This window comes from Panthera leo, chromosome D2, assembly GCF_018350215.1.
Source record: "Panthera leo isolate Ple1 chromosome D2, P.leo_Ple1_pat1.1, whole genome shotgun sequence".
NCBI lineage: Eukaryota > Metazoa > Chordata > Mammalia > Carnivora > Felidae > Panthera > Panthera leo.
In genome coordinates, this window is record NC_056689.1 from 46373340 (window position 1) to 46385383 (window position 12044).

The following is a 12044-nucleotide window of genomic DNA, read 5'->3' on the forward strand; positions in this document are numbered from 1 at the left end:
GTCAAAATCGTATTTCTTTGGTTCGATTTGTATTTCTTCCTAATTGTATTTGTAGAAACATAAATCAGTCCAGCCTTTTAAGAGGACTATTTGGCAATATGTAGCAAACTTTAAAAAAAAAAAAATGCTCATACTTTTTATCCCAGTAGTATGGCTGCCAAAACTTTCTCTCTTGGGTACACTCACAAAGTATGCAGAGATTTATGTCCAGAAGTGGTCACGGAGAGGTCATGTGTGAGGACAAAGCCCACCACAGAGTCAGGCTCAACCAGTTCTGATCCATGTGTGCAATGGCGTCCTGATGCTGTAGAAATGAATGCCACAGAACAATGCGAGGTGACTCCACAGTGCTGGGAAGCCAGTGACAAGGCGCAAATAAGATTATCCACGTATCGTCAATTAAAAAAAATACCAGGGGCGCCTGGGTGGCTCAGTCGGTTAAGCATCGGACTTCAGCTCAGGTCATGATCTCATGGTTTGTGAGTCTGAGCCCTGAATCGGAGCTCAAACAGCTCAGAGCCTGGAGCCTTCTTCAGATTCTGTGTCCCTGACTCTCTCTGCCCCTCCCCCGCTCACCCTCTGTCTCTCTGTCTCTCTCTCTCAAAAACAAGCACTAAAAAAAATTTTTTTAAATACAGTGGGCATGCCTGGGTGGCTTAGTTGGTTAAGCACCTGACTCTTGATTTTGGCTCAGGTCATAAGCTCATGGTTCGTGAGTTCGGGCCCTGCATAGGGCTCTGCACTGACAATGTGGAGCCTGCTTGAGATCCTCTCTCTCCCTCTTCCTCTGCCCCTCCCCTGCTTGTGTTCTCTCTCTCTCTCTCTCTCTCTCTCTCTCTCTCTCTCTCTCTCTCTCAAAGTAAATAAACTTAAAAAAGCAATGTAAGCAATAGACAGGCATGGGATAAAACTATTCTGGAAACTGTTAACTGTGGCTACTTCTTGAGTGGGAGCAGCAGTGCAGAGACTCTTACATCTTGTGACCTTCCATATATTATTTTAATTTTTTAATTTTATTGATTTTAACAGAGAGAATGGGGAGGGGCAGGGAGCGAGGGAGAGGGAGAATCCCAAGCAGGCTCTGCACTGTCAGCACAGAGCCCGATGCAGGTCTTGATCCCACGAACTATGAGATCATGACCTAAGCCGAGATCAAGACTGAGCCACCCAGGTGCCCCTATTATTTGCATTTTTAAAACTATATACATAAGTTATAGTCACATGTCAGTATATAATAATCACATATATTATACTTACATGGGTAAGGAAGGCTGACACGTGCCCATGGGAAATCTAGTGTGGGGTAGCGAGGCCTCTGAGCCTGCTTCTGCATGGCCCTATGACTTCTCCACAGACCACACCAAAGCAGTAGAATATTCTAGCATCACAGCAGAACCAAAGTGACAGGGTGGTGTGGGGGCAAGAAGAACTTAGATAACAATCTTGTTATTATTATCCTGCCAGGAGAACTGCTGTGTGCCCTGGAAGTCTGTGGCTTTCCTGGCCCCATAGATCCCCAGAAATTGCCACCTCTCCCCTCATCCATGCCTTGAGATATTTGGTCACCACTATTGTTTTCTGTTCCACAGGCGATACCCCGGCTCTGACAGGACCATGCTACAGAGGTGGCAGGTACAGTGACCCCCTTAGAGGACCGGAGGTCTGGGAAAACCCTCTGGGCACGCAAATCAGAAAATAGCTCAGATCCCAGCAGTTGGAGAGACAAAGCAAGCATGTGGATGAATCAGAAGGGGTCTTATTTTCTAATTTATCAAAATGTCCCAAATATTTCCCTCAAAAGATCTCAGTGATCAAAAGCGGTACCTGAGGCTTGGAGTCAGAGCTGGGTAGTGTATGTGTGCATATGTGTGTGTGTGTGTGTGTGTGTGTGTGTGTGCATGTACACATGTCCCATGTGCACGCACACGCTCCACCCATGCAGATATACACATATGTGTAAATGGACACAATCTAGAGGGGCACACACGTTCACTTCTTGTTCTGAGAAGACACATGTGATTCCCAGCTTGAATGGACTCACATTTGGCCTCTGGTTCTCGTGAAAGGCAGGGGCCTCAAGAAGGCCAGTCTTAGACATCATGTGGCAACAAGAAGTGAATGCTTGGTCACTCCTGTCCAAAACCCTTTTCCAACGAGAGGGTCAAGAGAGACTACAGAATGCGGGTCCCAAATAAGAGGTGGGTGGTTCATTCACCCATTGGCCTTGGTAAAGTTTTCCCAAATACAGTCCCTGATTCCACCTTGACTGTACGTTTTAAGGCCCTAAAAATGAGTGTTATCCCAATAGGCAGGGACAGAACAGAAAGTCTTCTTCCCAGAGGAAGACCGATCATTCAGCCTCTCAGCGAGGGCTTCTTTCTCTGTGACCGCAAGGTCCCCTCAGCTAATTTTTTTAAATCATAAAAAGGCCAGCAGTAAGTTTACCCACAGCATCTGTGCTCTTGTTTTAATCAACTTTTGAGTTTCACACCCAACAGTTAACTGAAAAGATGGCTTTATCCTGGGCTAGCGACTGCTGAGCTATATATTTTTTTTCTGGTTGACTTTGCTTCCTGAGTATATTCGCTTCAGTTCCCTTTGCAATTAGCACAGTCTCTGGGATCGGGCCTGGCTTGTGCACGGGGAGCAGTGGACATGTGTGCTGCCTGCTCTCACCCACACAGTGAGGGCTGCAGAAGACTAGGGATTGACCTCCCGTGGCCCTTAGGAAGATGCCAATCGTGTTTGCTTTATCTCTTCTTCGTCTCTTCTGGTAGAAAAGGGACATCAGCAATTTTGAGTATCTCATGCACCTCAACACCATGGCTGGAAGGACCTACAATGACTATATGCAGTATCCCGTGTTTCCCTGGGTCCTGGCCGACTACACCTCACAGGTACAGTATTCACATGGATGCTGTTCAAATGTCCTGAGGCTTTCTGACCGTGAAGACCAGAGCATACTAAATCAGCACGCAGAGCCCCCACTGCAAGGTTCAGTCCACCTGGCCCTGAGGGCTGCTCTGTGCTCGGCCCCTCACCCCAGAGGGGGCCTTTGGAATCTGGCTGCTTGGGTTTCTGTCCAGCCCCACCTGTGGGAAGGTGACCCCACATATGGGATGATCAACATGATGAGGACAGTTGCTAACATGTGCCCCAGAGGGCTTCCTGGCTGACTCACTGCTATCAAGGCAACTGATCCCCACCTGCTGAGACACTGCCATGGACCAACTCTAGTCCTTCAAGGGCAGTAGGCCATGGAACTTGTTCCTTGAATCAACATGTGTATTTGGGCGGGGGTGGGGGGCGCGGGTAGAGGAGTGGAGAGAGACAGAGAGAGACCCAAAGAGAAGAAATCACTGCCCAGTAGCCCGACCTCAGCAACTGAGATGTTGGTATGTAGATTTCACCCAGGATCTAGACTGAGACACAAAGGGTTGGGTAAGGCTGATGGCAATACCAGATAATTTCTGCTTCGGGCCTGTGTCCCTGGACCTCAGCAGGCAAGGGAGGGGAGGAGGACAGCTCGCATAGCTGGGCCAAGGTGATGTTGCTGGGAACGACCTGGCGATGAAGCTCTGTCCCAACCAGCTGAGCTCTGGCCGTCCAGAAGGTTGTAGTGTCTAAAGCACAGAAGGTGGCTGGGTCCTGTTCAGGCAAGCCCTGGCCAGTCCTGCCTAGGGGTGTTTGGATGGCTGATAGCCAGGCTTTGGGAGAGGGAGCCTCAGTCTTTTATGACCTCCCATTCCCGCTTAAGACACTTAACACAAAACTTTTCTCACCAGCCATATGTTGCCTTTTATTTCCCTAATGATCCACTTGGGGCTGAGGTATTTCAAAAATGAAACATGCAAACCCCAGCTTTAACTCACATGTTGCAAAGTGGGGGTTTACGAGCTCCTTTTGTTTAGCCCCAAATTTTGATTACTTACCCATATTTAATAATTGGGAGGTTTCTCCTAAAAAATCTGGATTTACACTATCTTTTGGAGAATCTGGAGATCTAGTGGCTATGAACCCCCATTCTGTCCTGGCAAAATCAGCAGTCGCTGGGCATGGGTCTCCACATGTGCCATCTATCTGTCATAGGGGTCTGAGAAGTGCCTGCTTCGCTTTGCCCCCCACCCCCTGGCTCTGCAGGTGTGAGATGGGGACTGGCCCTGCCTCCCTAGGGGGACTGCAGGTTCAAAGAACACTGCAGCTTCAAAGAAACACCTGCCTCCCTAGGGGGACTGCAGGTTCAAAGAAACACTTTCTATAAGACATGCAAATCCTGGGGAATGCATAGCTCCTCTCCTAACACATAGAACACCTCTGCTGAAAGCAAACATCTCCAAGGACACCTAGCCTTAAAAACTTCAGGTCTCCACTGCTGTGTATTATATTCCCTGGGGCAGGGGAAGGGACGACATTTCACTACCCGGAAGGGAGTGGGCTCTGGAAGAAATGAGGCCGTTCCTCACATCTCCTCCCCAAATGAGGACTTCTAACTTCCTAGAGAATCCATTTGATTCTAAGGAAGGACCGTGAACTACGGAAGCATCCTGCTCTCCTGTGAGGGCTGGAGCCAAGGGATACATAGACAACAGGGATTCTTTTGAAAGTCTCTTTTCAGTCACTGGTGGCAATGTTCTGATTTGGGTCAACTTGGAACAGGTTCAGTGTGAACTCAATCTTCCCCTCCTCTTATTTTCCATCTCTCCCCTATTAAGTCTTTGTGGATCACTGGCTCTGGGGCCATAAAACCCCAGCACGCCTGCTAATCACCAGAGGGGGGCCAGACCAAACGACAATAAACCAATAAAGAGAACTATAAAACTAAAGAGCGTGGCTCCTGAAGTCTCGCTGGGTCACAAGAGGGCCTGAGGGGAGTTAACTCCAGCCATACATCTGCCTTCTAGACATTGAACTTGACGAATCCCAAGACTTTCCGCGATCTCTCAAGGCCCATGGGGGCTCAGACCAAGGAAAGGAAGCTGAAATTTATCCAGAGGTTTAAAGAAGTTGAGAAAACTGAAGGTGGGTAGATCCCAGCTTGACTTTTTTCTGCAGTGTTTTTCATCTGAATGCTCTGAAATGATCCTTGGTAACTATTTAGGCTGACCCTTAGCCTGGAAACAATTATGTTAGGCTAGAGAACAGCTCAAATCCACTGGCCTGCACCCGGGCTGTGTGGAAGAATCACCTGGACCTGGGGGTGGGGAGTGTTAAAAATACTGATGTCTGGGCCCCAGCTCTAAAAATTCTGGTGAGGTGCAGCCGGGACTGAGAACTGCTGTGCTGAGAGCTGATACCTCCATACCCAGGGGCCAGCAGAGGCAGAGGGAGGTAGCATTCATTCAGCACTTTCTATATTCCTGGCACAGGCCAGCCTACGTGCAGAAATACAATGGCCCATTTCAAAGAGAAAGGAATTGAAACTTGGAGAGTTCAGGCAATGAGTTCAAGATCACAGCTTCTAAATGGCAGAGCCTGTATCTAGGCTCCAGAACCTAGTTCCCAAACTTTGTTCATCTGCATATCACCTTTACAATTTTTAAATTTTTTTTTTAATGTTTATTTATTTTTGAGACAGAGACAGAGCATGAATGGGGGAGGGTCAGAGAGAGGGAAACACAGAATCTGAAGCAGGCTCCCGGCTCCAAGCTGTCAGCACAGAGCCCGACACGAGGCTCGAACTCATGGGCCGCTAGATCATGACCTGAGCCGAAGTCGGACGCTTAACGGACTGAGCCACCCAGGCGCCCCCACCTTTACAATTTTTGCCACATTCACATGCGTCTGGAACTCCTATTGCCTTAATTTTTTTCCTTAGACCTATTCACTTCTTAAACTTCAATGAATATGTAGTTTTTAAGTTTATTTATTGAGAGAGAGAGAGAGAGAGAGAGTGTGTGTGTGTGTGTGTGTGTGTGTGTGTGTGTGTGTATCAGAGAGAGAATCCCAAACAGGCATAGAGCCCGATGCAGGGCTTGAACTCACCAACTGTGAGATTATGACCTAAGCTGAAATCAAGAGTCGGACGCTTAACTGACTGAGCCACCCAGGAGCCCTGAATGTATTTTAAAAATAAATTTTTCTACCATGCATTTGATGCTAGCTACATTGGTTTGGTCAAACGCTTTGCAATAAATGTGTAATTTAAAATAAGAAGCAGCCATCCAGGAACCATGACAAGTTCCCTTGGGACCCAGAGGTGGCATACTTTGGAAAGGCTTATGGCCCAGAGGCCCTGTTTTTAGTGAGCAATTCTCAGCAGGAGAGGGAGGCTCCTGCTGCATCCTGCACAGCCCGTGGAGGCCTGCCTGGGACCCCTGCTCCGCATGGGACTGGCTCTCAGACTTGCTGGGGGCAGACGGGAGGATGTGGAAGGTTGGGCAAGCCCTTCTTGCCCTGCTGTTCCTCCGACTGCCAGGTGTCGCTGAGTTGTTTCCACAGAAGCAGGCCAGGAGAGTACTCTATCCCACTGGCTTTGGCCCCGTTCTCTCCCATCTCACTCTGGGTGTGCATTTGAGCTGCCCTTTGGGTTTGGGACCTCGTACCAGTTCCTGCAACCACCTCCCAGACAACTGTGACTTAGGGAACTCCTGCTTGGCACAAGGGAGGGCTTCAGGCCAGGCCTGGGGCTGGAAGCAAGATGACTGCGCAGTCATTGTAGGGAGCTGGTTCAGGCCTTTGCTGGTTGTGCTGCTGGGATCGTAGGCTTTCTAGGTACCCCTTAAGTCAGAAGACCAATGCACTGTCTCCCCATGAATCCTGACTACTGCCTTCCTAGAGCCTGGCTCTGCCCACATTCTTGAGAGTAGAACACTGAGGTCTTGAGGGGTGCAGCTGAGGGTCTTGAATGTGCTTTTCACCATGGGTGGCTCCTGGCCAAATTATAATGACATCTGTGAGCAGAACCAAGGCTCCACTGGCCTGCAGGTGCTCTCTTGAGCAGCGCTTATGCTCGCTGCTCATGCCTGAGCACTGTAGAGCCTGTGTGTCTGTAGTCTGCCCCAGTCCAGGTGAGAAATCCATCCCAGGCATGTCCTTTCATTGCAGGAGACATGACCGCCCAGTGTCACTACTACACTCACTACTCCTCAGCCATCATTGTCGCCTCCTACCTGGTCCGGATGCCACCCTATACCCAGGCCTTCTGCTCTCTGCAGGTGAGTTCCTCTACTCACCCCCCCCCAACACACACACGCACACACACACGCACACGCACACACCTATATCTCACCGACTAAGAGCTGGGCTTGGGTGAAATAGGGATCTCCCTGGTACAAATCCAGTCTTCAGCCAGTGACTCCCACTTGATGCTGGCTCCAGGATTCTGGACGGTCCAACCAAGGCAGGCTGCTCATTATCAGTGACACCTGCAATGTCTGCCCAGTAGTCTTGCAAAAAGACTCTAAAAATAAGGAATGAGAGATATGGGCAAAAACATACTTAACATAAGTAGGTTTTAGTGGAAAAGGAAGAGCAGAAAGCTTGAGGACTTCCTTGAAGGTAGGTGGTCAAAACTCGGAAAAAGAAACACAAAGAAGGGAGAGTGAAAAGAATATCACTGTGACATCAGAATGCAGACAGCTATGCTAAGTACAGGTTGAAAGGCTTAAAAGGACAAAGCATTTGAATAAGGAGTAGCTGAACCAGAGAGAAACTAACCAACTTACCCACCCATAAACTAATAGATCATTCATCATGCCAGCTTAGGGTTGCCAGACTTCACAAATAAAAATACAGGATGCCCAGGTAAATTCGAATTTCAGATAAAGTGACTCCTACTAAAAAAATTATTTGTTGTTTATCTGCAATTTAAATATATATCTGGGCCTCCTTGTGTTTTCCTTGGTGGCCCTGTACACCGTGAGGTGAGCAAGTCTGGCTCTCGGTGGGTGGTGCTGTCCAAGGCAGGTGGGATTGCTGGGACAGAGTCCTTTGCAGGCAGCTGAGAAGTTTATTTTCTCCCTTTCCCTTCTGACCTTATCACTGGGATCCTGCTTCCCAGGTTGTCCCAGGGGCACAGTTTTTGACTGGGGACAGCCACTGGGTAGCCCAGCTGCAGCCAGTTGGCTCAGTCAACTCCAAAGTGAATGCAGCACACAGCCCAAGTGTAAAGCCTCACCTGCTCCAGGCCTTACAAGTGTCCTATGGAGAGGAAGGCTCGAGCCATGGTGGGCAGCAGGCCACTGAAAATGCACAGGCTTACTCCGATAGCAAAGTTCATCAGAGAGAAACCACGAGTATTCCAGGAACTGTGGTTTTTGGTCTGACCTCACCAACAAGGTCGCTCTTGTGCTCAGGTGACCTTGCCCCTGAGAGACCAAAGGCTACCTTGGGTCAGCACTGAATCTAACTCCTGAGCCCCGGGCAGGAATGGGTTAGGCAAGGTCAAGGTGATTTCTCCCATAAGGAGCAAAATCCCTCCTGTCTGGTTTGTTGGCTCAGTGTTCGTTCTCCTTAAAGGCATGGATTGTCTAGACATTGTATAACCTCCTCTCCCTGGAAATTCACTCAAAAATAATAAGTGTGCTTCCCCTGAGCCTTTCTCAGGCAACAAGCATTTTAAGTAAGTTTGGTTTGGAGAACAAACGGTCCCAGAGCTCTAGCCCATGCCAGGAATCCCATCCAGATGTTGCTCATTAATCCACAAGAAGCAATGATCACTGTCGATGATGATGGTGATGCATGCCCTTACGGCGTTCCCTCCAGGCAGTTCTGGATGCTTTAAAAGCTTTCTTTTGTCCCTTCAGCCTAATGCGCTAAATCCCCATCCCTACCTGTTACTAAGGGTCCTTTCAATGGAGAGGGGGCACAGTGAAATAGAAAAGGTGTCAGCTCTAAGATTTATACGCCAGCTCTACTGCTTAACAGATACAGAATCTTCTGCAAGTTATTTTACCCCTGAAAATGAGGGTTAATTATGCACAGCTCCCTGAGCAGTTGAGATTGAATAAGGAAATGGGGGTAAAGCCCCTAGCTCAGGGCCTGACACTACGTAGGTGATCAATCACTGTTACTTCCCTTCTTCTCCCTGCAATCAGCCAGATGTAGTGTGAGCAAGCCTGAACTTGTTCAAGCTGGTCCCCTCTGGGCTAAGCTAACTCAAGACAGTCTGGACCACATAGAAGCATTCGGAGATGGCATGAGCCAGGTGAAACAGGTGTGCTGCGAACCCACAAAGATACTGGGTTAAGACCACTTTGAAGTTAGTCACAACTAGTTTGACTTTTTTTAAAAAAAAAGGTTTTTTTTTAATGTTCATTTATTTTTGAGGCAAGAGAGACAGAGCATGAGCAGGGGAGGGACAGAGAGAGAGGGAGAAACAGAATCCATAGCAGGCTCCAGGCTCTGAGCTGTCAGCACAGAGCCCGACGCGGGGCTCGAACTCCTCAATCGCGAAATCATGACCTGAACCAAAGTCAGGGCCGACTGAGCCACCCAGGTGCCCCTAGTTTGACCTTTTTAAGCTGATTTGGTCCGTTGGTGACCATATCAAACCGGTTTGAGATGGTCTAAACCAGTGCAAGATAGAACGGATTTTATATGCTTTTGGGTGGCACACATGTAGCCATGTTAGTTTCAGCCCTTTGACTCTTGCGTTGAAGTCCGATGTGAATCCCGGTTTTTCCTGGTTCAAATCTATCTGTGGCATGTTGGCCCATGTGAGTTGAAATCATTTAGGTTCTCCATGTGTGCTACTTTTAACTGACTCTTCTAGTGGGTCATAAGAAGAACCCACCATCTGCTTTTTCCTTAGAATAAAAGACCAATTTTAGCTCCCAAGGGAATGAGTGGAAGGCTACATCTGGGGGGGGGGGGGTGCACCTGGTTCTCCTTTGGGAATCTTAGGGCCTTCACAGACCTCCTTAGGAATGTTCTGGCATCTTCCTGAAGTCCAGCTCTTTCCTCTGGCCCACCCTGCCTCCTAGGGACAGGCTCATTTCTTCTCAAGAGACCTTTGTTCCACCCCTGTGTAGTGACAAGTAAACGAGCCTGATCATATTCTCAGTGACTTAGACCTCCATCCCCAGCATGGACCATGGGGTAGGGAAGACTACGAAAGGTGGAGAAGGTGCAGAATCCAGGCATGATTCTTTGTTTATTTATCTGGAGGGCAGGGAACCGAGGATGTTGGACGTTTCCAGAGCCAGATGAACATACAAAAGTCAGTATGAGAAGGTGCATGCTTCCCCCTTATGCATTAGGCCAACTCTGCCTCTTCCTAGTAGCATGAATAAGCCAGAGTGGCTTGCTTGCCCGCTTGATGGCTTGCGAAGGTAGCACCTCTGGCGTGGGGAGCCATGTGTCCACGCGCTGCCCCCAGTGCGGGCTGGTGCACTATCAAGGGGCAGATGCAGCGTGTTCCTTGTCTCCGTGTCCTGCCCCCTGAGCGGGGCTGTGGGCAGAGGCAAGGGCCCTCCCGCACAGCCTAGAACTGCCGTGCAGCGTATTCTGATCCCCGAAGGTGAGGGGTGCTTTGTTCCCTTCATGTTTACGTCTCACTGACTTTGGGCTGGCCTTGGACTCGATGCCTTCCTCACTGTTGCTGTGTTTGGTTTTCTGCCTCAAACTCGGTATTCCAATGCTAGAGTCTTACGATCCAGAAAATACGGCAGATGGGCGGTACAACGGGAGCCGGTGCCGCAAGCCGGTTGTGTGCTGCTGACCCCACTCCCTTGCAGGTATGACGCCGCTGTCTGCCAGAGCTGGGGGCTTGGCTCCTGGGATGCTGTCATTCTCGGGCGCCTCACCCGCCTGGAGCCCGTGCCCGTGAGCCTCAGACAGTCGAGCAAGCGGGAGGCCACGCCGCCGCCACGGCCGTGCCCTGTTCATGCCCTGACGAGAGTGCAGGTCGCGCTGGGGCCGAGATGAGGCCAGCCCGGGCAGGGCAGAGCAAGGCAGCCACGCCCCAGCGAGGGCACAGTGGCCCCGCTGCTGCTGCTGTTACATTTAATAAGAAACTGAAATAAAGTGCTGTGTTAATTAAGTCACAGCCCGTGTGAAGGCAGCTGTTACCAGCGGTGGGGAAGGGTTTTCTGAACCACCTGAGGCGAGATGGCTGGTGTTTGTGGAAGACATATGCTAACTGCAGAGAGAACAGAGAACCGCCCGGGAGCAACACCTGGGAACTCCGTGGGTGCAGGGCCGTGGGTCCGGGTGCACTTGTGTCCAAAAAAAGGTGTAATTATCATTATACTGACCTAACAAGGAGCATCAGAAAGGGCACATGTAATAGAGACAGGCAGACCTGGGGCAAAGTCCTGGCTCTGGAACTTTCTAATTGGTAGTGTTGAATAACTGATCCTCTGTCCCCCACTCCTTTAAAATAACCTCTGACATGGTAGGTGCTGGCGATTAGGGGAGATACAGCGGGGGAACCCTTTGGCTGTTTCTTTCTTTTTTTTTGATATTTATTTATTGAGAGAGAGGGCACAGGCGGGAGAAGAGCAGAGAAAGAGGGAGACACAGAATCCGAAGCAGGCTCCAGGCTCTGAGCTGTCAGCACAGAGCCTGATGCGGGGCTCAAACCCACAAGCCATGAGATCATGACCTGAGCTGAAGGTGGACGCTTAACTGACTGAGCCACCCAGGCGCCCCCCCATTTGGCTGTTTCTAAGTGCTTTGTATATGTCCACCCTCGTCCCTGTAAGAGTAGGCAGCAGGTTTTTCAAAATGCCTTTGTGGGTTTTGTTTATTGAGTAAAGAGCCACATCCTACAGGAAGAAAAGCTAATGGCTTCTCTGGGGTCAGCCCACCCGCAGTCAAGAGCAAGGCTGATGAGGCAGCCCAGCTGGTACACAGGCTTTCCAAATTCGCTGCCAGACCTATAGCTCAGCTCACTGAGTGGGGTGTTAGAGACTGGCATCTTCCTCTTTTTTTGTTGTTAAAGTTTATTTCTTTTTGAGAGAGAAAGAGGGACAGCACAAGTGGGGGAGGGGCAGAGCGAGAGGGAGACACAGAATCTGAAGCAGGCTCCACACTGTCAGCACAGAGCCTGTCGTGGGGCTCGAACTCATGAACTGTGAGATCATGACCTGAGCCTGACCTGA

General features: G+C 49.6%; 1 protein-coding gene across 7 annotated transcripts in view; it reads left to right on the top strand.

The window, feature by feature from the left end:
* Nucleotides 1-12044, top strand: part of WDFY4 (WDFY family member 4) — a 309530-nt gene that overhangs the window by 263618 nt on the left and 33868 nt on the right. For all 7 annotated transcript variants that reach the window (XM_042907733.1, XM_042907735.1, XM_042907734.1 and 4 more), the window contains 4 exons: nucleotides 1590-1632; nucleotides 2778-2897; nucleotides 4902-5019; nucleotides 7045-7154. In XM_042907733.1, the coding sequence (XP_042763667.1) occupies nucleotides 1590-1632; nucleotides 2778-2897; nucleotides 4902-5019; nucleotides 7045-7154 (391 nt within the window). The remainder of the gene's footprint in view (nucleotides 1-1589; nucleotides 1633-2777; nucleotides 2898-4901; nucleotides 5020-7044; nucleotides 7155-12044) is intronic.